At 42.5% G+C, this 20,000-nt stretch overlaps 2 protein-coding genes across 4 annotated transcripts in view; one reads left to right on the top strand and one right to left on the bottom strand.

The window, feature by feature from the left end:
* The window catches only part of cox14 (cytochrome c oxidase assembly factor COX14), a 1,878-nt gene extending 1,295 nt beyond the window's left edge, over positions 1 to 583 (top strand). For both annotated transcript variants that reach the window (XM_072666198.1, XM_072666197.1), the window contains exon 2: positions 144 to 583. In XM_072666198.1, coding sequence (XP_072522299.1) covers positions 153 to 335 — 183 coding nt within the window. In that variant the 5' untranslated portion in view covers positions 144 to 152 and the 3' untranslated portion in view covers positions 336 to 583. The remainder of the gene's footprint in view (positions 1 to 143) is intronic.
* Positions 584 to 3,365: 2,782 nt separating this feature from the next.
* Positions 3,366 to 20,000, bottom strand: part of cers5 (ceramide synthase 5) — a 29,232-nt gene continuing 12,597 nt past the window's right edge. Inside the window, exons 2-11 of one of the 2 annotated variants that reach the window (XM_072665612.1) lie at positions 18,105 to 18,210; positions 17,033 to 17,163; positions 16,730 to 16,787; positions 14,702 to 14,752; positions 14,479 to 14,571; positions 9,278 to 9,406; positions 7,742 to 7,848; positions 6,120 to 6,276; positions 4,897 to 5,059; positions 4,004 to 4,087 (exon numbers count right to left, since the gene is read on the bottom strand). In XM_072665612.1, coding sequence (XP_072521713.1) covers positions 4,925 to 5,059; positions 6,120 to 6,276; positions 7,742 to 7,848; positions 9,278 to 9,406; positions 14,479 to 14,571; positions 14,702 to 14,752; positions 16,730 to 16,787; positions 17,033 to 17,163; positions 18,105 to 18,210 — 967 coding nt within the window. In that variant the 3' untranslated portion in view covers positions 4,004 to 4,087; positions 4,897 to 4,924. Of the gene's footprint in view, positions 4,088 to 4,896; positions 5,060 to 6,119; positions 6,277 to 7,741; positions 7,849 to 9,277; positions 9,407 to 14,478; positions 14,572 to 14,701; positions 14,753 to 16,729; positions 16,788 to 17,032; positions 17,164 to 18,104; positions 18,211 to 20,000 lie in introns of both variants that reach the window. The other variant, XM_072665611.1, reaches the window with a different exon arrangement.

Here is a 20,000-nt window from a genome sequence, read left to right as displayed (position 1 = left end):
GTATACATTGGCTGAAGCATTCTTAAATTAGTTGAGATGGTTTTGGCTTAAACAGTATAAAGTCCAAATAATCCATAAAGAAAACCTTCATCAGAGAAATTGGTGGAATTCCCCTTTAAGCCTTCTGACTTGTCTTCCTTCAGTGAAGCACCATGCTGAGCGCTAAGCGGATGGCTGATGTGGGCTACCGGCTGTTCTCCGGCTCCATGATGGTCCTCACCCTGTACGGAGGCTACCTGTGCTCCATGCGTGGCTACCGCTACATGCAGCGCCAGAAGGACCTCAAGCTGGCCGCCGAGAACCAGACCATAGACCCTGAGCTGGTCAAGGACTGAGCCACATGGTCATCTATGAAATATTCTCCGATAGAGACGTTTCAGCTTTCTTAACCTTTATGACCGGTCTTCAGCATCACATGGGTGGGACGTTAATGCTGACCAAAGCCGAATTCATCCCACGGAACGTCTGTTCAGCTCCATCCGTATGGAAATGACCATAGGCTGGGAAGTATGTAGAAATGGTCTTTGTCACAGAACCTGTGGTGTATGTGCGGTTGTAAAATATTAAATGGTGTTTCAGTTCATTTCTGTCTAATCGATTTCATCGCTGTCCTGCAAAAACCTCATATCTCCAAAAACAGCAACGTTACAGGGGGTTTTCTAGTTTTTCTATTGGTCCATTCATCATGAGATCTCGACACACTGTAAAAGAAAAACAGCCAGATTCACATTATGACAATTGGAGATACATCTTTTTGGAAGTGAAAGTGAGGATAGTTTTATGATTCATTCATTCACTTAATTAAACTCCATAGAAAACCAATGATCGATAGAATGGAGGCCACATGTGAGCCTGGAGGTCACCATGCCTGAAGCCAGGCGTGAGCTAGAGGGGTATTAAGCCCCCCAAGCATTGGGCTGTGGAGCAGATGGAGCTCCTTTTGAGATGAGATGGTGTTGTGTTTGTGATCCAGAACCAAGCATCCAACACAAGTACCTGACCCCACTAATGCTCTCCTGGCTGAATGCAGTCAGATCCTCACAGTGATGTTCCGAAATCTAGTGTAAAGCTTTCCCAGAAGATCGGAGGTGGGGGGGGGGGGTATTATTATCCTTGATTAGCCATTTTCCTGGAATTTACTGGCCAGTAGGAATGGATGCCATAATCCCAGATTCGGGAATTTGATGGATTCACAATAACAAGGCAATGACAAATGTAGACAATCAGCCAAGACCAAGTTTGGTGTCTTCTTCAGGTTCCTCGGGCGCTGGAGCTACACTGTTAGTTGATGTATCTAACAAGTAATGGAAGGTTAACCCTCGCCAGTTAGCATGGTGCTAGCCACAGACCTAATTCATCACACAATAGTCTGAAATAGACTCGTCAGAAACCTCATAAAGTCTATTACGGATGATCTAACAGCTTTGAGGAGTGTGTGATTATTTGGGTAAACAGTTAGCACCATGCTAATTTCTAAGCTTTCATTAATTTTCAAGCCTTAGAGATATAACAATCATTTCTGGGATTTTAACATTTGTTTATGATGGGTATTTTATAAATTGATCCCTCAGTTTAGAGGGAAAAGAAAAGAACAAAAGAATTTAATTGAGGTCATTATTTATTAAACTGAGGGAACATTTAAAGTCTCTAAATATTATTTGTCCACCCTGATGCTTTAGGGGCTCTAGAAATATAATAAACAGTACCAACAAAATTGTGTTGAAGGTTACTTGGCTAGTGCTAACTTCTTTGAGGAGTGTGTGCTGATTTAGGTATGCAGTTAGCGTAACGCTAGCTAGCTAATAGGCAAAGTTCAAGCTTCCGTTACTTGTTAGCGAGCTCCAACTTTTTTTAGAACAGTCTAGAACATACATAAAGAACCTCTGAAGTATCAAGGTAAAAACTAATATTTGGAAACTGTTACCTCAGTTGAACTAAAGTGTCCCCTCTAAACTGAGGGGATAATTTATCAAACTGAGGGACAGTTTATTGAACTGAGGGGGCAATATATTAAACTGAGAGAACAATATATTAAACTGAGAGAACAATATGTTAAACTGAGGGGACAATTAATTGAACTGAGGGACCATTTATTAAACTGAGGGGACAATGTATGAAACAGAGGGGACAATTTATGAAACAGGACAATTTATTAAACTGAGGGGACAATTGATTAAACAGGACAATTTATTAAACTGAGGGGACAATTGATTAAACTGAGGGGACAATTTATGAAACAGGACAATTTTTAAACTGAGGAGACAATTGATTAAACTGAGGGACAATTTATTAAACTGAGGAGACAATTGATTAAACTGAGGGGACAATTTATGAAACAGAGGACAATTGATTAAACTGAGGGGATAATTTATGAAACAGGACAATTGATTAAACTGAGGGACAATTTATTAAACTGAGGAGACAATTGATTAAACTGAGGAGACAATTTATGAAACAGAGGACAATTGATTAAACTGAGGGACAATTTATTAAACTGAGGAGACAATTGATTAAACTGAGGGGATAATTTATGAAACAGGACAATTGATTAAACTGAGGGACAATTTATGAAACAGGACAATTGATTAAACTGAGGGACAATTTATTAAACTGAGGGGATAATTTATGAAACAGAGGACAATTTATTAAACTGAGGGGATAATTTATGAAACAGGACAATTTATTAAACTGAGGGGACAATTTATGAAACAAGGCACAACTGATTCAACTGAAGGGACAATTGATTAAACTGAGAAAACAATTTATTAAACTGAGGGGACAATTGATGAAACAGAGGACAATTGATTAAACTGAGGGGACAATTGATTAAACTGAGGGGACAATTTATGAAACCGAGGACAATTTATGAAACTGAGGGGACAATTGATTAAACTTAGGGGACATTAAAGCTGACCAAAGCAAATTTCATGCCAGGGAACACATTTCATGTTCAGCAGCCTCCGTATAGAAATGGCTATAGGCTGGGAAGGATGTAGAAATGGTCTTTGTCACAGCACTCTAATAATAATAATAATAATAATAATAATAATAAAAACAGTTTAATTCTATAAAAAGTCTAATTCTATTCAAATTTACCTTTTGAACAATTTGACATGGTTTGAGGGGAGAGTGTGATTATTTGGGCTCGCAGTTAGCACAATGCTAGCTAATGGTGGGGTTTAGGGTTTCAGTGCTGCTTAGCTACATTAGCCTTATAGCTCCATGTCCGGCTGATTATGTGTGGCAGGGAAAAATTAAGTCTTTTTTTTTTTTTTTTTTTTTTACATGTAAACTAATAAATTATCAGTTTTATAATTAAATATTATGATAAATCAGGTGTCATTCAAATGACCACATAATTAAAAAAAAATGCTACCAAATCATTCTTCACAGTGTGACGCAATCAATCATATTTTAATAAACTTATTTGGTCTCAGTTGACTTAATAAAAATTAAGTCAACTGACGAAAAAAATAAACAGAACAGGCAAAAGAAAAAACACACAGTAACTGAACTGAATGGTGGAATAGAAAAAGCTCAAGTACATCAGACCGGGGAATAAAACAGGAGTGGAAAAGGACTTCTTCCCTGACTTCAGTAAAACGTGAAGTTTAAGGAAGACGGTGAGCACACTTTCTCTTCTGAAACAAGGGAATGCAAAAATCACGTCGTCCTGGATTTTTTTTTCTTTTTTCTTTTCCACACATTAAGCATCAGCGTCCATAAAGCCATCATCATAGTCTTCACCATAACAAGGCTTAATAAAGTCAACTCAAAGTGTGTAGTGTAAAAAAAAAAAAAAAAAAAATTGGGCAATGTGTGTACAGTCTCAGTCTCATATTTTATGGTTTGGTTGGAAAACAGATGAAGGAAACGTCCAATTAAGGACTGCTGCGAGGACAGCGGTTCTCCGAGAGGGAGAGGAGGTCAGAACGGGTCACCAGCTGTCGTCCTTCTGGGTCCAGGGCTTGGAGGCGAAATGGCCGTTGGTGCCGTTCTCTCGCTTGGGTGAGGCTGAGTGACTTTGGTTCGTTTCAGTCTCTTCTTCTGAGCTGCTTTCGATATCGCTACGGACGTCTTTGGAGACCTGCAAACAAAGGGAACCATCGGCATTGCTTGAGGAGTGCTGCAGTGGTGGTGCTAACGTCTACAGTGCTAACGTCTGTGAGATGTTTGATATTTTGTAAACCTACACCTGTGAGCCAAAACATTATGACTTTATGATTTGATTATACAGACTGAGTGAATCATGACTATTATTATTGTCTTGTAGTAGGTTCTCATAGTCTCGTAGGGAGAACTGGAGAATTGGACAGAATGCCCATGCTAACCCCCGTCCACCATCAAAATATAATGCATGTAATGGACCTGGATCTCAAAGCAATGGAAGAAGGTGGCTTGGTTCGGTGAGTCCTGTTTGCTTTCCTCATCAGGTGAGGATGGCAGTGTACATGAGCACTATTCACCTGTGGGAGGCGCTGGAACAACAAGTCTGATCCCCTTTAGAGGTCTTGTAGAGAGCTGATTTGTTGCCACATGGATGAACAGCAGGAGGTCTTAATGTTTTGGCTCATTAGTGTATGTTACATTTAAAGTTCAGCTTTGTTCAATTAAGTGAATATTGGGTAAGATCCAGATCCACTAATATCCAAATTTTAGAATTACTAAAAAAAAAAAAAAAACTTGTGGGGGGCGGGGCTATGGGTGCAGTAGTGCTCTTAGTGCTGCTAAGAAACCAGTCAGACTATGGATAGTAAATTAATGATGTTGAATATTCAAATAAACTAATTAGCATATTGCTTACGCAATACGCCCACAGTCAGAGTTCTCTACTAGAGGAACGATGATAAGCAAGGACTGATAAAAAAAGGGTGGCGGAAGAGTAGCCAGACTTACTGCTGAGGCGCGAAAGAGAAGAGCTCTACTAGACGACAAAAGCGAGGGTGCTTAGAGCGGACAGAAAAGGTAGAGATCTCAGTCGGGAAAGAGCGAGAGAAAGGCGGCAACTGCCTCCTGAAGAAGAAGAGAGGAAGGGAAAGAAGCCTGCGGAGAAGAAGTTCTGCAGTGGAGAGAGAGGGAGGGAGGGATATATCACAGGAGAGGTGAGAAGGTGGAAGGCTGGCTGTATACGCTGTAGAGAAGACTTATGGAAGCACCAAACAGGCTGAGCGTTCTGGATCTTTGGAACGGGTTTGGACTTGGGCTTAATCTAGGTCTGGGTCTGGGTGTTGGTCAACACTCCCTTGTTTCCCATTTAAAGTCTATAGAACCTCCCAATCGAAGGCCATTCCGGCCTAAAGCCATTCATTTACCCTATATGTCCATATATTTATGGACACCCTTGCTAAGGACTCATGAACCTGTTGGCGCCATGCCTACTAATAGTGCCAACAGTGGGCTAGAGGAGTATAAAGCCCCCCAGCATTGAGGAGCTGTGGAGCAGCAGAGCTAACTGTGTTCTCAGGGATGATGGTTGGTGCTCCAGCTAATACTTGATGAGGTATTGATGAGTTGAGGTGCGGATCATCCAACATCCTGACCTTACTAATGCTCTCGCTGCTGAACGCAATCAAATCCGCACAGCAATGCTGCTCCAAAATCTAGACAGTTACTCCAGTAACCGTTTATTTATTTCTTTTTTTAAATACCCTTGATTTCACGAGAGCTGACTGTTCCTGAGTCCCTGTGCCATCAAAATTGGGGTTTTCTGATCTCTGGTCCAAAATAATGGTTTAGACCAGGGCTGATCTGGATATACTGCATTAATAATCCAGCTAATTCAGAACATGAGGCTAAAAGCCTCCTACTATTACAGAGGCCATGTCACAGACATGCAGAATTAAAAGTAGCTTTTTATGCCAATTGTATGAACATGACCCCGTGTTCCAGCCTGGTGCTTCCATTACTGTACATACCAAACACACACACACACACACACACACACACACACACACACACACTCAGACATAGAACAACTGGCTAAAGATCAACACAGACAATCTGCTGCCTGAAAAGCTTTGGGCACAAAACAGCACAAACAGACCTCCAACAGATCAAGATCCACATAGCAGCTAGAATAGTGTTTTAGCGCCCTCTTTAGGCCAAAAACGGCTCCTCACCTTTCCTCTCATGAGGGCTTTGAAGGCGATGCGGGCTATGAGGTAGGACCAGATGATGTGCAGCACCTGCAGCACCAGCAGCAGTGAGTTGAAGAGCCACCATGAGGGGAACGGCCCTACGATGTCCCAACTCTCAAACATTGTACTGTTCAGGATCCTAAAATTACACACACACACACACACACACACACACACACACACACATCACTTATATATTAGAACATAAAACAAATAGTTCCTGTTCTAATACTGGATTAGATGTCTAAATATTTGTGGACGCCCCTTCTAATGAATACAGATAAACATGCCAGCCATGGCCTAGAGAAGTACAAAGCCCCCCAGCTTTGAGCTCTGGAATTATGGTTGGTGCTCCAACCAATACTGTTGGAAGATGTTAGGGAACTGGGGATGAGGTGGGGTGGTGATCATAACTGCCTTGTCGCTGAATGCAATCAAATCCTCATCCTGAATGAGCAGGTGTCCCAATACTTTTGTCCATATAGCATAGCTGGAAATGAAAACCCCAGTCCTGTTAATAAGTCATAATTTGGTGCACTGGATGCTGGAGCTTTACTGTTTCCAACAGACCATAATAATCCTGCCAACTACGACCTCAAGTCAGAAGACAAGTACCCACAAGGATATTGGAACGCAGCCCCCGTCCTGAGGACTCCCTGGCGTGGCCGTTAAGTGGAGAACGGGCTTTAGGTCGGGTTCGCGTGGCTATTGTGAGTCAGCATGCTTTCAGCGCTCGCTGCCCCCTGCCCTCCGGTATGGATTTCAGTCCGCAGTAAGGACACCAGGGCTCGAACCCAAAACCCCGGACACTGAATCTGCCAGCTCACGTTACTGTCCCAGTGGAAGCAATCTGAACCATTAGTCTATACGGCCTCAAAAGAACCTAACTGAGCACGGGGCACGCTCACACAACCCCACATGAGCACTAAATAACAAACCTTGTATCTCCAAAACGGTATTTTTACAGGAGGACGAAAATTAAACCTTCTTGACCTTCAATGGACGCCAATGTAAAAAGATTTCATGAGCATTTCTATTGGTCCGTTCATCATGAAATTTGGACACAACGTATAGGGGCAGTGTCGGCTCAGCAGTTTGAGCTCCGGGCTATTAATGACAGGGTTGTGGGTTCGATACCCAGGCTCGGCAAGCTGCCACTGTAGGGTCCTTGAGCAAGGCCCTCACTGGAGTTGGCTGTCCATCACTCTGGGTGTGTGTGTGTGTGTGTGTGTGTGTGTGTGTGTGTGTGTGTGTTCACAGCCAAAAAGCCCTTCGCATTGTTGTTGGCACTGTTTGTGTTTTGATCATTTAGAGTTTACTGACTACGTACGATGTCTCATAATGACAGCTTATAGGGCGGGGCCGGGCAGGGTGGGCTCAGACAGAACGTGCACGGGTTCGGGTAGGGTCGCTCTGGAGTTTTTGGGCTCAATCTACGCCTTACTTAGTCAAATAATGTCTAGGAATAATTTGAGCCTTAAACCATCATTCAGGTAATCTCCTAAAGAGAAATCTTAGATGAATAATAACACGCAGTCTTAAAGATGATGTAACAAATATTTTTGCAGTGCAGGGAGAGGACACACAGCCTCACTGTTACCCACCAGAAAGGGTAAATGATCAGCCTCGTTCCAATGAAGGCCGCTCCAAACACCACAAACAGGAAGTCACACAAGCGCTGGTATTTGGCATAGTTGGCCAACTTGGCAGCCTATTAAAAGAGAAGTGCAACGATTAACTAACACACACACACACACACACACACACACACACACACACACACACACACACACAGAAAAAACAACAACAGGAGCTTGAATATGCTATTTCATATCTATCACACACACTTCAGTGATACACCCGGGGATCAGGCACAGATCACACTGTTACCGTAGTAACTAAACTCCAGTAAAGCAAACAACTGGGGTGTGTGTGTGTGTAATATTTTGGTTTATATCATGTTTATATGTAGCATTAATGTTTCAGAAATGCAATAACATAACGAGAGAAAGCCCCTCAGATAGGAAATGAGTATTTACAGAATTACAGACTTGCCTGCAGTTTGTAGTTATGAAATTTGCCAAGTGAAAACGATACCATCCAGAAATCAGCAATCAGTTTCATTTCTGACCATAAAAAAGCATATCTGCTGATCAGTCCTGCACGATTAATCCTATCTTTATTGGCATCATGTTACACGTTAGGAGTGTGTTAGACAGATGGATCAAACCTGATCACACTCCCAGAGAGTCCAAAGTGTGAGGCTTTAACAGCTGTTATCACAACCAGCCTTTATCGCCATAAAAAGGCCATTTTAAAGGAACAGTTCGGCTCAAAATCCAATGAACATGATTGATTACTGATCACAGATTCGGTCGATCAGCCAAAACATGTTTGGTTTCTGACGTGTGCTTCTTTAGTTTAGAACGAGAAACGCTAAGCTAATGTTGTTAACGAACACAGGACTTAAGACTGTCACCAATCCCATCAATCTCGGTCAATACACACCTAACATTTATTTTTGTTATTTGCTTAAAAAAAACGAATCCAAAAAATATAATATATAATTAAATAAATGTATTCCTTTTTATAAGATTTATTAATAAATAAAAATATATGCATACTTTACTTATTAGTATATATATATATATATATATATATATATATATATATATATATATATATATATATATATTTCTTTTTTACTTTAATTGGTTTTATTTTATTATTATATATAAATAATAAAATATATATATATATATACATAATAATGAATAATTTATGTATATGTATTTTAAGTACTACATATATTTTTTATATAATATATATGTATATATATGTGTGTATGTGTACACACACAAACAAAAAATATATATAGTAATTATAAAACACACATATATATACATATATATTATAAAAAATATATGTAGTACTTAAAATACATATACATAAATTATTCATTATTATGTATATATATATATTTTTTATTATTTATATATAATAATAAAATAAAACCAATTAAAGTAAAATACATACATATATATATAGTAATACATACAAATATATGTAAATCGACTGCAGCTAATTGGCTGATCAATTATGTTCATTTGGCTCGGCAAATCAAGAGGTTACAGTCGTACCTCCAAGAGGAAGTCGGAGGTGTCGTGAACGCAGAGGACTAGGCTGCCCACGCGGGCCATGTTGTTCGCGTATGAGAAGCTGATCAGGCTCACTGTGGCCAGATGATGCACGAACATGATAAAAAAGTCCTGCAGACAGAGGGATGAACAGGAGAACACAGAACATTAGTTGTCTAGAACAGTAGAGAACACTGATAAACCCATAACCTCTAGACACATACAGTACATGTCCAAATGTTTGCGGACACCCCTTCTAATGAATGCATTCAGCTACTTTAAGTTGCACCCGCTGATGACACAGATGTGCAAACGCGCGCACACACACACACACACACACAGAGATTGTTTACCAATAGAATAGGACTAGAATGGCATGGCGTGGGCCAGAGGGGTATAAAGCCCCCCCAGCATTGAGCTGTGGAGCAGCGGAACTACTGTGTTCCTGGAATGATGGTGATGCTCCATCCAGTACTTTTCAATGGGATGAGTTGGGAAGTTGGGGAGGGTGGAGGTGGGATGGTGATCATCCGACATCCTGACCTCACTAACGCTCTTGTTGTTGAATGCAATCAAATCCTCGCAGCAGTGCTCCCTCCAAATTCTAGCAGAAACCTAGTAGGAAGCCTCTTCCCTGGACGGTGGAGACAGTTATTCCAACAAAAGACATGATCAACTCTTTAATAAAGAAAACGATTGAGGGTGTCCAAATACTTTTGTCCATGCAAAGTAACTGGCCAGATGTGGAGGGAAAAAAACCCTAAACCAGGCAGCTAGGTATCAAGATGTCAAAGAGGAACAACCAACATCCTCTTCTGCAACATTAAACAAGGTCTGCAGAGCGAGAGCGAGAGCACAGCCTCGCAGGTGCTTCCCTCATCCCCAGAGTCAGAACTACCTCAGAATGCTCCGCTCCAAGGGCCCTTCAGTGAGCTACTGATCCAGCCTGGTGCTGAACTGAACAGTCCTCTGGAATGTTGGCGGGATCCGGGATTAGGCCGTGTTTGGAGAAGCAGATCAGCGTGTTCAGGACAGTTAGTGACAACAATGGGCAGCAGCAACTGTTTCAGTTAAACTCGGGGTGGGTGGGGGGGCATTGTGGAGTAGTTGAGCATGACAAATTAGGTTAGACTCAAGGCACCAGCGGTTTTTAAAAAAGGGAAGACTTTACAGTCAACCTGAAATAGCAGTGCTTTTAAAACCGCGTTAGTTCAGGGGCCGAATTCAAACAGTGTTTTGTTTCTTGTCTGATTTTTTGAGTTATGCTCTTCTTCAAAAAACTGCTTCAGAATGTTCTTTTTTATGTCCTCCACTCTTCACTTCAAGAAGCTCGTGTGCACAATGTAAATAGCTGGGAATAATTAATTAAGTGTACGTTAATTTAAAAAAATGCAGGTTTTAATACGGTAGAACCGCCCAATAAACCACCAACAGCAGTTCCAGCAGTTCTTTAACTGAAGTTTGTCGGATGACGACCGCTCGAGCTGAAGATTGTCGGATGGCGGCCGCTCGAGCTGAAGATTGTCGGATGGCGGTTGCTCTAGCTGAAGGTTTGTCGGATGGCGGTTGCTCTAGCTGACGTTTGTCGGATGGCGTCCGCTCGAGCTGACGTTTGTCGGATGGCGACGACGTTTGTCGGATGGCGACGTCGTTTGTCGGATGGCGTCCGCTCGAGCTGACGTTTGTCGGATGGCGACGACGTTTGTCGGATGGCGACGTCGTTTGTCGGATGGCGACCGCTCGAGCTGACGTTTGTCGGATGGCGACCGCTCGAGCTGAAGGCTTGTCGGATGGCTACCGCTCTAGCTAAAGGTTTGTCGGATGGCGACCGCTCTAGCTGAAGGTTTGTCGGATGTCCTTTAGCTGACGTTAGCTAAATGTTTACTGAATTTGAATGTAAATGCACAGTTTGATTCAGTTTTTTCTTCATTTTGCACAAATAAATCTGAACAATGGAAAATTTTACAGGTGCCTCTGATCATTTAGGACCATCTGTAATGTTAAATTAAAGGGTTGATTTCCTCCAATATTCTTTCTTGTACTTTGCTCCTTCACTTTTTTAATTGCAAAAATACAATTCATTTAAAACCCACACATGCGTGTAACGTCATCAGGTTCTGCAGTGTATATTTAAATGACGCATTCCCAACATTTAAATTGCAAACAAAGGACCTCATCAGTTCATTTGACTTTCTCGTGACGGCTCGATTTGACTCGCTGTGTCTTCCCAGCTGAGACTGTGCACCCGGCAATGGAAATCAGATGAAAATTCACTCAAAACAATTACAGCAGATCCCTTTCATTTACAAGACCATCTTCACACACCTTCTCGATTACATACCCCCCCAGTAATCACGTCATATAGCCCTGCTCAGGTGACCCAACACTCCCCCCCTCCTCCTCACTGTACCACTCTTTTCCTTTCAAAGCTCAATTCAAAGCACTACTCTGAGCAAATTTACTGCGCTAATCCCCAGAGGCCCCACTGTGGACATTAGAGCCAGTCTGTCTTCAGACACACACATGACCTAAAACAGGTCAAATATCCCGCAAATCACTAGCAAACACGCTAAAACACACACACACACACACACACACACACACACACACACACACACACACACACACACACACACACACACACACTCCTGGCATGTGCATGTGACAGCTGTTGTGTTCATATGTATGGAACATCACTGGTGTCCAAAGCTGTAGAAAATGATGCCTCAGTAGACAATGAATGATGGTACCTCCTCTAGCAGATGTTAGCTAGATGTTAATCGCTCTAGCTGAGGTTAACTCCTCTAGCTGATGTTTCTTAGACGTTTCTTAGACCACTCTAGCTAAGGTTAACTGTTTTATTTGATGTGAGCTAGACGTTAACTGCTCTCTGACGTTAGTTAAATCTCAACCGCTCTAGCTGGTGTCTGTCGGATGTTAACGGCTCTAGCTGATGTCTGTCGGATGTTGACCGCTCTAGCTGGTGTCTGTCGGATGTTGACCGCTCTAGCTGGTGTCTGTCGGATGTTGACCGCTCTAGCTGGTGTCTGTCGGATGTTGACCGCTCTAGCTGGTGTCTGTTGGACGTTAACCACTCTAGCTGATGTTTCTTGGATGTTAAGGTGAGCGGTTATTTTGCTCCCAAACTCTCTCATCCCTGACGATGCTATGCAGCCAATGGTGGTCCTGCAAATCTTGGCTTGTCTGGTTTTCCTTGTTTATTCATGGCTTTTATTGCTGTGGTTACTCGCTACAATTACGCCACATTGCTAGCTCTTAACTCATCACTTATCAACGGGACAGACAGGAAACGGGACAGACAGACAGCAGTCCGAAAGGAAACAAAGAGGTATTATAATATCACCAAAAAAATCCAAACACCAGCCACTCACAAATCCCCCTCACACACACACACACACACACACACAAATAGCTGAGACCCAAGTATTTCAATTATTCTATTAAAGTTGACATTCCAGAGTCACATGACTAATCAGATTTCTGCTGCTCAGTCCAGAAAGGCCCAAACCTTCCAAATACAAGACTCAGTATAACCTTGGGGCCTGAGGTTTATGATATCGTGGGATTAAGCGCTAAACAAAAGCCTCATCATAAACCAGGCCGCCAGGATCACCTTTTGATGTTTATGACGCCATAAAAGGTGAAAGACTCTGGGCGAGGATGATGACCAGGGGCAAAAATCAACTTCTACAACAGATATCCAAAGCCCAGAGGTAAACTAGCATGCAGTACATAGCAGGGATTTCAAATTTTCATAAAAACACACCATAGGGACAAAAGTATTTGGACGCCTGCTTTTTCAGTGTTTCTTGTGAAATCAATGGAATTAAAAAGAGTTGATCCTGCTTGTGTTGGAGTGACTGTCTCTACTATTCAGGGAAGACTTTCTACTAGATTTTGGAGAAGGAGCATTGCTGTGAGAATTTGATTGCATTCAGCAACGAGAGCATTAGTATGGTTAGGATGTTAGATCAGAAGTAAAAAAAATATGTTTTAAATATAAAAATTAACTTAAATATATATTTAATAAAATGCAGTAATGTATTTTTTTATGTAAAAAATATTTTTATATATATTTAAGAATATATTTAATGTATGTAATAAAAGGCTGTTAAATAAAACTTTTACTGTCACTGATTGATTGATTCTAAAAGAACAAAAATAGTTAATAAACCGACTGATACCAAACTAACAGACACAGCTCAGGGCAAAGGGCAACGCCAGCAAGGAGGAGTGTGTGTGTGTGTGTGTGTGTGTGTGTGTGTGTGTGTGCGCGCACGTGAGCATCAATAAGGCAGTGGGTCATTCCAACGTTCCATAAAGCAACAACACACTCATACACGCAATCAAGCCATCAGAGCTGCTCACCATGGATTAGTGCAGCACACAGCCTGGAACACAGAGGCACCAAACCCAAACAGCACTACTCATTAGAGACACACACACACACACACCCTGATTTCTCCTGTATTAAAAAAACAAGTAAACGGACCTTTTCAAATAATGTCAACAATTAAAAAGCAGCAAAACTGAGAAATTTACAATATGGACAAAAGTTTTGGGACACCTGCTCAATCATTTTGTCCAAAATCAAGTGCATTAAAAAGAGCTTCTCCGGCTTTTGTTCGAGTAGCTGTCTCTTCTGCCCAGGGAAGAAGGCTTCCTACTAGATTTTGGAGGTGAATTGCTGTGAGAATTTGATTGCATTCAACAAGAACAAGAGAGTTAGCGAGGTCAGGATTAGGCATGGAGGTATTATATTAGGCATGTGTGAGGGTGTGGGGGTGTAACCGTCTCTAGCATTGGAAGACTGCCGGTTCGATGCCCAGTGATGCCCCAGCCATCTGTAACCAGGAGCTTCATGTGACTCAGAGGTAGTGTGTGTTAGCCTTCACCCTCCCTGCACTGGTGACATCATGTAATACGGTCTGTTCTAACTAGTGGTTGGGGAGCGGAAATTAGTAAACTGGGGAGAAAACTGGGAAAATTCCTCAATAATGGGGAAAAATCTAAAGCAACAACGTGGTTCTCGTACCGTGTTCTTAAAAACCAAGAAAAACAAAAACTGGCAGCCTGTAGGAATTTCCCCTGGGACTGCACATTAACTCTGACCACCTGATGAAAATCCAGAGCAATTACTAGATCGGACACACACTTATAATTCTGAGCAGACACACACTCACCTTTCTTTTGATGTCTGTAAACTGGGAGAACATTAGAGACCAGTAGAAGGCCAGCTCCGTCACATAGTAGTGATACAGCCCAGGAGTGAGCACCTTTCACAAAGACAGAAACGGTAAATATAGGAGGCTGAGAGACACCAGCAGCACACAGCTAGCATTAAAAGCGTTACACTGTATACGTAAACAAAGACACAGCGCTAATCTCAGGATCATTTTACCTCACCTGATAGGGGTAATTGTACCAGCACTGCCGTGTGTCCCACATCCAGGGAGACTACAAATACACACACACACACACACACACACAGAGTAACTGTTGATACAAATGTTTTTATTTCCATTCTCCCTGCTGGAATGACGGATGCTAAACAGTAACATGGCTACAGTCCCCTGCAGGATTATTGGCACCCTCTGTAATACCAGTCCCCCTTTTACACTGCTGCTAATAACTCTGTAATTACACATTATTATCAATGTAATAACAAAACAATGTTGCTTTACAGTAGTACAGCTTGTGTAATAACATGTGTATAGACTTAAGTTTACAGAAATGTATCTGTAGCTGTAACTGAAAAGCAGCAGTTTGTGTAACTGCAACTACTCATTTTACCACAGGTATACCACTTATTAGACATGTGTAACCACTTAAGCATGTATATCACCAAGTATGCATCTATAACCACTTATTACACATGTAAATCATTTATTACGCATGGGTAACCACTTATTACGCATGTGTAACCACTTATTACACATGGATAACCACTATTTATGCATGTATATCACTTCTTACACGTTTTACACATGATAACCACTTATTACACATGTGTAACCACTTATTACGCATTGTATATCACAAGTATGCGCGTGTAACCCCTTTTCACGCATGTGTAACCACTTACACACATATAACCACTTATTACACATGTATATATTACCAATTATGCTTATATAATACTAATTACGCATGTATAACCACTTGTTACGCATGTATAACCACTTGTTACGCATGTATATATTACCAATTATGCATATATACTATTTACTCACGTGTAACCACTTGTTACGCACGTGTAACCACTTGTTACGCACGTGTAACCACTTGTTACGCACGTGTAACCACTTGTTACGCACGTATAACATATGTATATATTACTAATTATGCATATATACACCACTTATTAGGTATGTATCACTAATTATACATATATAACCACTAATTTCACTCTTAACCACTTGTTACGCATGTGAATCACTAATTCTGCATATATTATTACTTCATTATTATCACTTAATATATTATCGCTTAACCACTTATGCTAAAATAGCATAATCACTTATGTCGTATGCATAGGCACTTAATCCCTTTACACCCAATTACGCATATATAACCACTTACTACACATGTATAACCATAAATAAGAGTATATACCTTTACTATTGAGACTCACTAAAGCTGAGAAAACTAAAGCTGACATGTATTTCTATCTGCTGTAATACTGTAATGCATCTGTAACAATCAAATCACTGCTTACCACCAGTCATTACATTGTTATAACACTGATACGCAGAGTCTGAGTATGTAAAGTAGTGTCAGATATTGTCAGTTTCTTTAGTTTTGGAGCGATGAAGGACTGGAAGCGTAAACCCCATGGCGTTGCCTCCTCTGCACAGTGAATTCTGTCTGCCGTTCCGTCCGTTTTTATATAGAAAACAATCTCAAACATCATCAACTTCTTCTACAAGAGGACTGAACTAATCAGACTGATCAGAACCATGACATAATCTCACTCAGCACTTTATTAGGAACACCCTTACACATACCCATTCATGTGCCCAACCATTAGATCAACCATCAGAATGGAGAACATGCGTGTGATCAGTGATCTTCTGTCAGCTAAGACCAGAAGGCTGAGGCTGCAGTGGCTCAGCACAGGCTTGGCAACACTGGACAGCTGAGCCCTGGAGAAACGTAGGAGCCTGATGTGATGATTATTGATCATTCTGCTGAGGGTCAGAATTTGGGGCCATTTTTTTTTGTATTGTAGCCTCCCCTCATGCTCTAACGACTACGTCCAGCATGGTAAGGAAGTAGCCGGCCTAATAAGGTGCTTAGTGAGTGTATAACCCGAGATATGCTATGGTGAAAATGTGCATTATGGTTCCCAGCAGCTGGTAAAACTGAAGGTATCGTCCTGCCCATACTGATGTAACTGAATACCCTGGTTAAGGTATAATGCTCGGAGCTCACCTGCCACAGGAAGCAGAACCCATAGGTAAATATGCACAGGTAAAATGTAAACCTCCACCTGAAAGAGAAACACAGGCCATTAGGTCTCCAACAGCACATAGACATCTATGCCCACCTGGAGACACACACACACACATATACACACACACACTTAAATTCCCTATCTGGAACCCATCCAAGTCGAGGGTGACACGGGCAACAATCCCGTCACTCTAATCTGCTTTGGCAGCAGCGGCAAAAAGGTGCGAGGTCACGTGTAAGCAGGTGTGGGGTAAAGACCAGAAGCCGTGCAGGAGGACCTACATGCTCTCGCAGAATTTGGTTCTTGTGCTGGGCTTGTCTTGGTTCCGCCGGTGTCGGAACCATCGCTGGATCTTTCGCACCTCCCAGTCCAACTGCTTGGAAAGCCCATCTAGCTGGCGCGAGTCTGGGGACTAGAAAAGTACAGAATAAATATTAATTAACTCGTTAACAAGCCCAGAACCCACCAGGGGGGGGGGGGGGGGGTCCAAGAGGGTCCAAGCCTATTACACACACACACACACACACACACACACACACACACACACTTTACCTAGTTACCGTAGTTAACCAAGCCCTTGGGTGTGATGCAGCAGAGACATTAAGGGGCTTCATCATTTTAGTTTTACTATCAGAAACGCTCACTGACCTGCCATAACATTAAAACCACCTGCCTAATATTACGTAGGTCCCCCTTGTGCCACCAAAACAGCTCTGTCCGGTCAAGCACTGTCATGGACCTCAAAAAAACTGTCCTGTGATATCTAGCACATGGTTCACTGGTTCGGTTGGGCGGTCCTTCTTCTGAGCTCTTTTGGTTGGTACTGACCACTGCATACTGGAAAGGGGAGGGGTGGGGGTCTGTCTGACGTTTTGGAGATCGTCTAGAACATCACAGTCTGGTTCTTGTCAAAGTGTCTCGGATTCCTAAGCTTGTCCATTTCTCCTGCTTCAGTACCTTGACTGAAGTCAGCGAGTGAACAGATCCCAGTACTTGACCGGATCCACTTTGGCCCCTGAAGTCACAGGATATTGGAAAAGGAAGCACTTGAACTTGACCCCACCGTCACACGGTAACGGTAAACCCTCCAATGCGGAGCGCTGGTTTTCCAGGCTGGGCTTTAGGCTAGATATGGATTGGGTCGTCGTATGTGTGAACACTCCCGAAAAAACAGAAGGAGAAACGCTAGGTAAAGATAACCCTACGCTGTGATTCGCTGGAGGAGCAAACATCGGTAAAGTCCAGCAGACAGAGCGTGATCCACTCCGTCTCCATGGAAACCTGCGCTGCCGAGGTTGGGAGGAATGGCGCTGGCTGAGGGGGACGGACAGACAGACGGGGGACGGCTGGTACCTTTGAGATGGATGTAAACACTTTCTCCAGGACGGCGTTGGACTGGGCTCTCCGGGTCACCTCGTCCTGTATGTGGAGGATGTGTGCGCAGGGTCCAGCTATGAACCTGAGAGAGATCAAATACAGCCATCAAGAACAGACAACACACACATAGCGTTCTCCACGTAATGTTCTCCAAAATACGTTCTCCAACCATACGTTCTCCACATAACGTTCTCCAACCATACGTTCTCCACGTAACATTCTCCAAAATAAGTTCTCCCACCATACGTTCTCCCATCATACGTTCTCCCACCATACGTTCTCCACATAACGTTTCCAAAATACGTTCTGCACATGACGTTCTCCCATCATATGTTCTCCCATCATACATTCAACACAATGCGTTCTCCACATAAAGTTCTCCACCATATGTTCTCCACAATACGTTCTCCCACCACACATTCTCCACCGCATGTTCTCCACAATACGTTCTCCCACCATACATTCTCCAAAATACGTTCTCCCACCATACATTTCCACATAACATTCTCCAATCATACGTTCTCCCACCAAACGTTCTCCACATAAAGTTCTCCCACCATACGTTCTCCACAAAGTTCTCCACTTTAAGTTCTATGCATAACATTGTCAACACAAAGTTTTCCACATGAACACAAGGTTCTCCACATCAAGTTCTCCACAAGAACATAAGGTTCTTCAGGGTGTACCAATCCACTGGTGATGCTTTTCTATAGCGGTATCTAAGCAGAATGTGTAAACAGCTTTTGGGCGAAGCTCAAAGTAATTAGACGGGGTGTCAATACTTTTGGACACAGCGATGGAAAAGAGGTGCTAGATGAAGAACCGCACACGTCTCTGAATCTAGACGGAATTCTTAAACGTCTCATTAGCTTGCTTCAGACCTGTGGGGAAACACTGGGACGGTTCTTTTCACAACCACTTTTTGTAACTGAATATGCCAACCACGTGTCCAAATGTTTGTGGACACACCTTCTAACAAAAGCATTCAGCTACTTTAAGTTTCACCCACTGCTGACACAGATGCTGACACACAGCTTGTCTGGTCCCTGTAGAGAAGAAGTACTGCCAAAAGAATAGGACGAATAGGAATAGGAATAGGAGCGGTGTTCTCTGGAATGATGGATGGTGGAGCTCCATCCAGTACATCCAACATCTGGACCTCACTGACACTCTTTGTCGCTTAATGCAATCAACCGCTCCTCCAAAACCTAGAAGATTTACACCCTTGATTTCCACAAATAGGTGTCCCAATACTTTTGTCCAAATATAGGCATGTATACGACAAATGAGTCATTAGTATTGCAGGAACATGATGTCCACACAGCGTCCAAAAACTTTCACTCTTCAACGCCCTTCCTCTTCCTCCCCTCAGTGATGACACAGCCTCCGGACCTCATGGAGCGGGTTGGGAAACTGAGCACACCGGTGAAATGGATGGCACCCGGGAGGAAGATGCAAATCCTGCTACTTGATTTCCTTTCGGCTGTTTTGGTAGCTGATCTGACCTGTTCTGGAGAGGTCAGGGCCCGAGGCGGGCTGCTAACCAGACGGGTGGGATTTTCTCCTTTCCCTGCATTTTCCACATTTCTGAATTAACGCTCAGATGTGCCGACTGGGCGGAAACGTGCTTACCAAACGCCTGCCCCAACCAAACAGCATATGATGATGCAACTACACTCTGTGGAACAATGTGCGTGCGTATGTGTGTGTGTGTGTGTGTGTGTGTGTGTGTGTGTGTGTGTGTTTGGCTTTCAGCTACACTGAGAATGAAAGGAACAGAGACACACCATGGAGACTAATGGTGGATTATTTGCATGGCTGGAGGGTTTGTTGATTTTTCTACACGTTAAGCAGGAGACGGGCCGCTGTAAT

Source organism: Salminus brasiliensis, chromosome 21, assembly GCF_030463535.1.
Source record: "Salminus brasiliensis chromosome 21, fSalBra1.hap2, whole genome shotgun sequence".
Taxonomy (NCBI): domain Eukaryota; kingdom Metazoa; phylum Chordata; class Actinopteri; order Characiformes; family Bryconidae; genus Salminus; species Salminus brasiliensis.
Note: the sequence above shows the minus strand (reverse complement) of the source record. Positions and strands in the feature narration are given on the sequence as shown.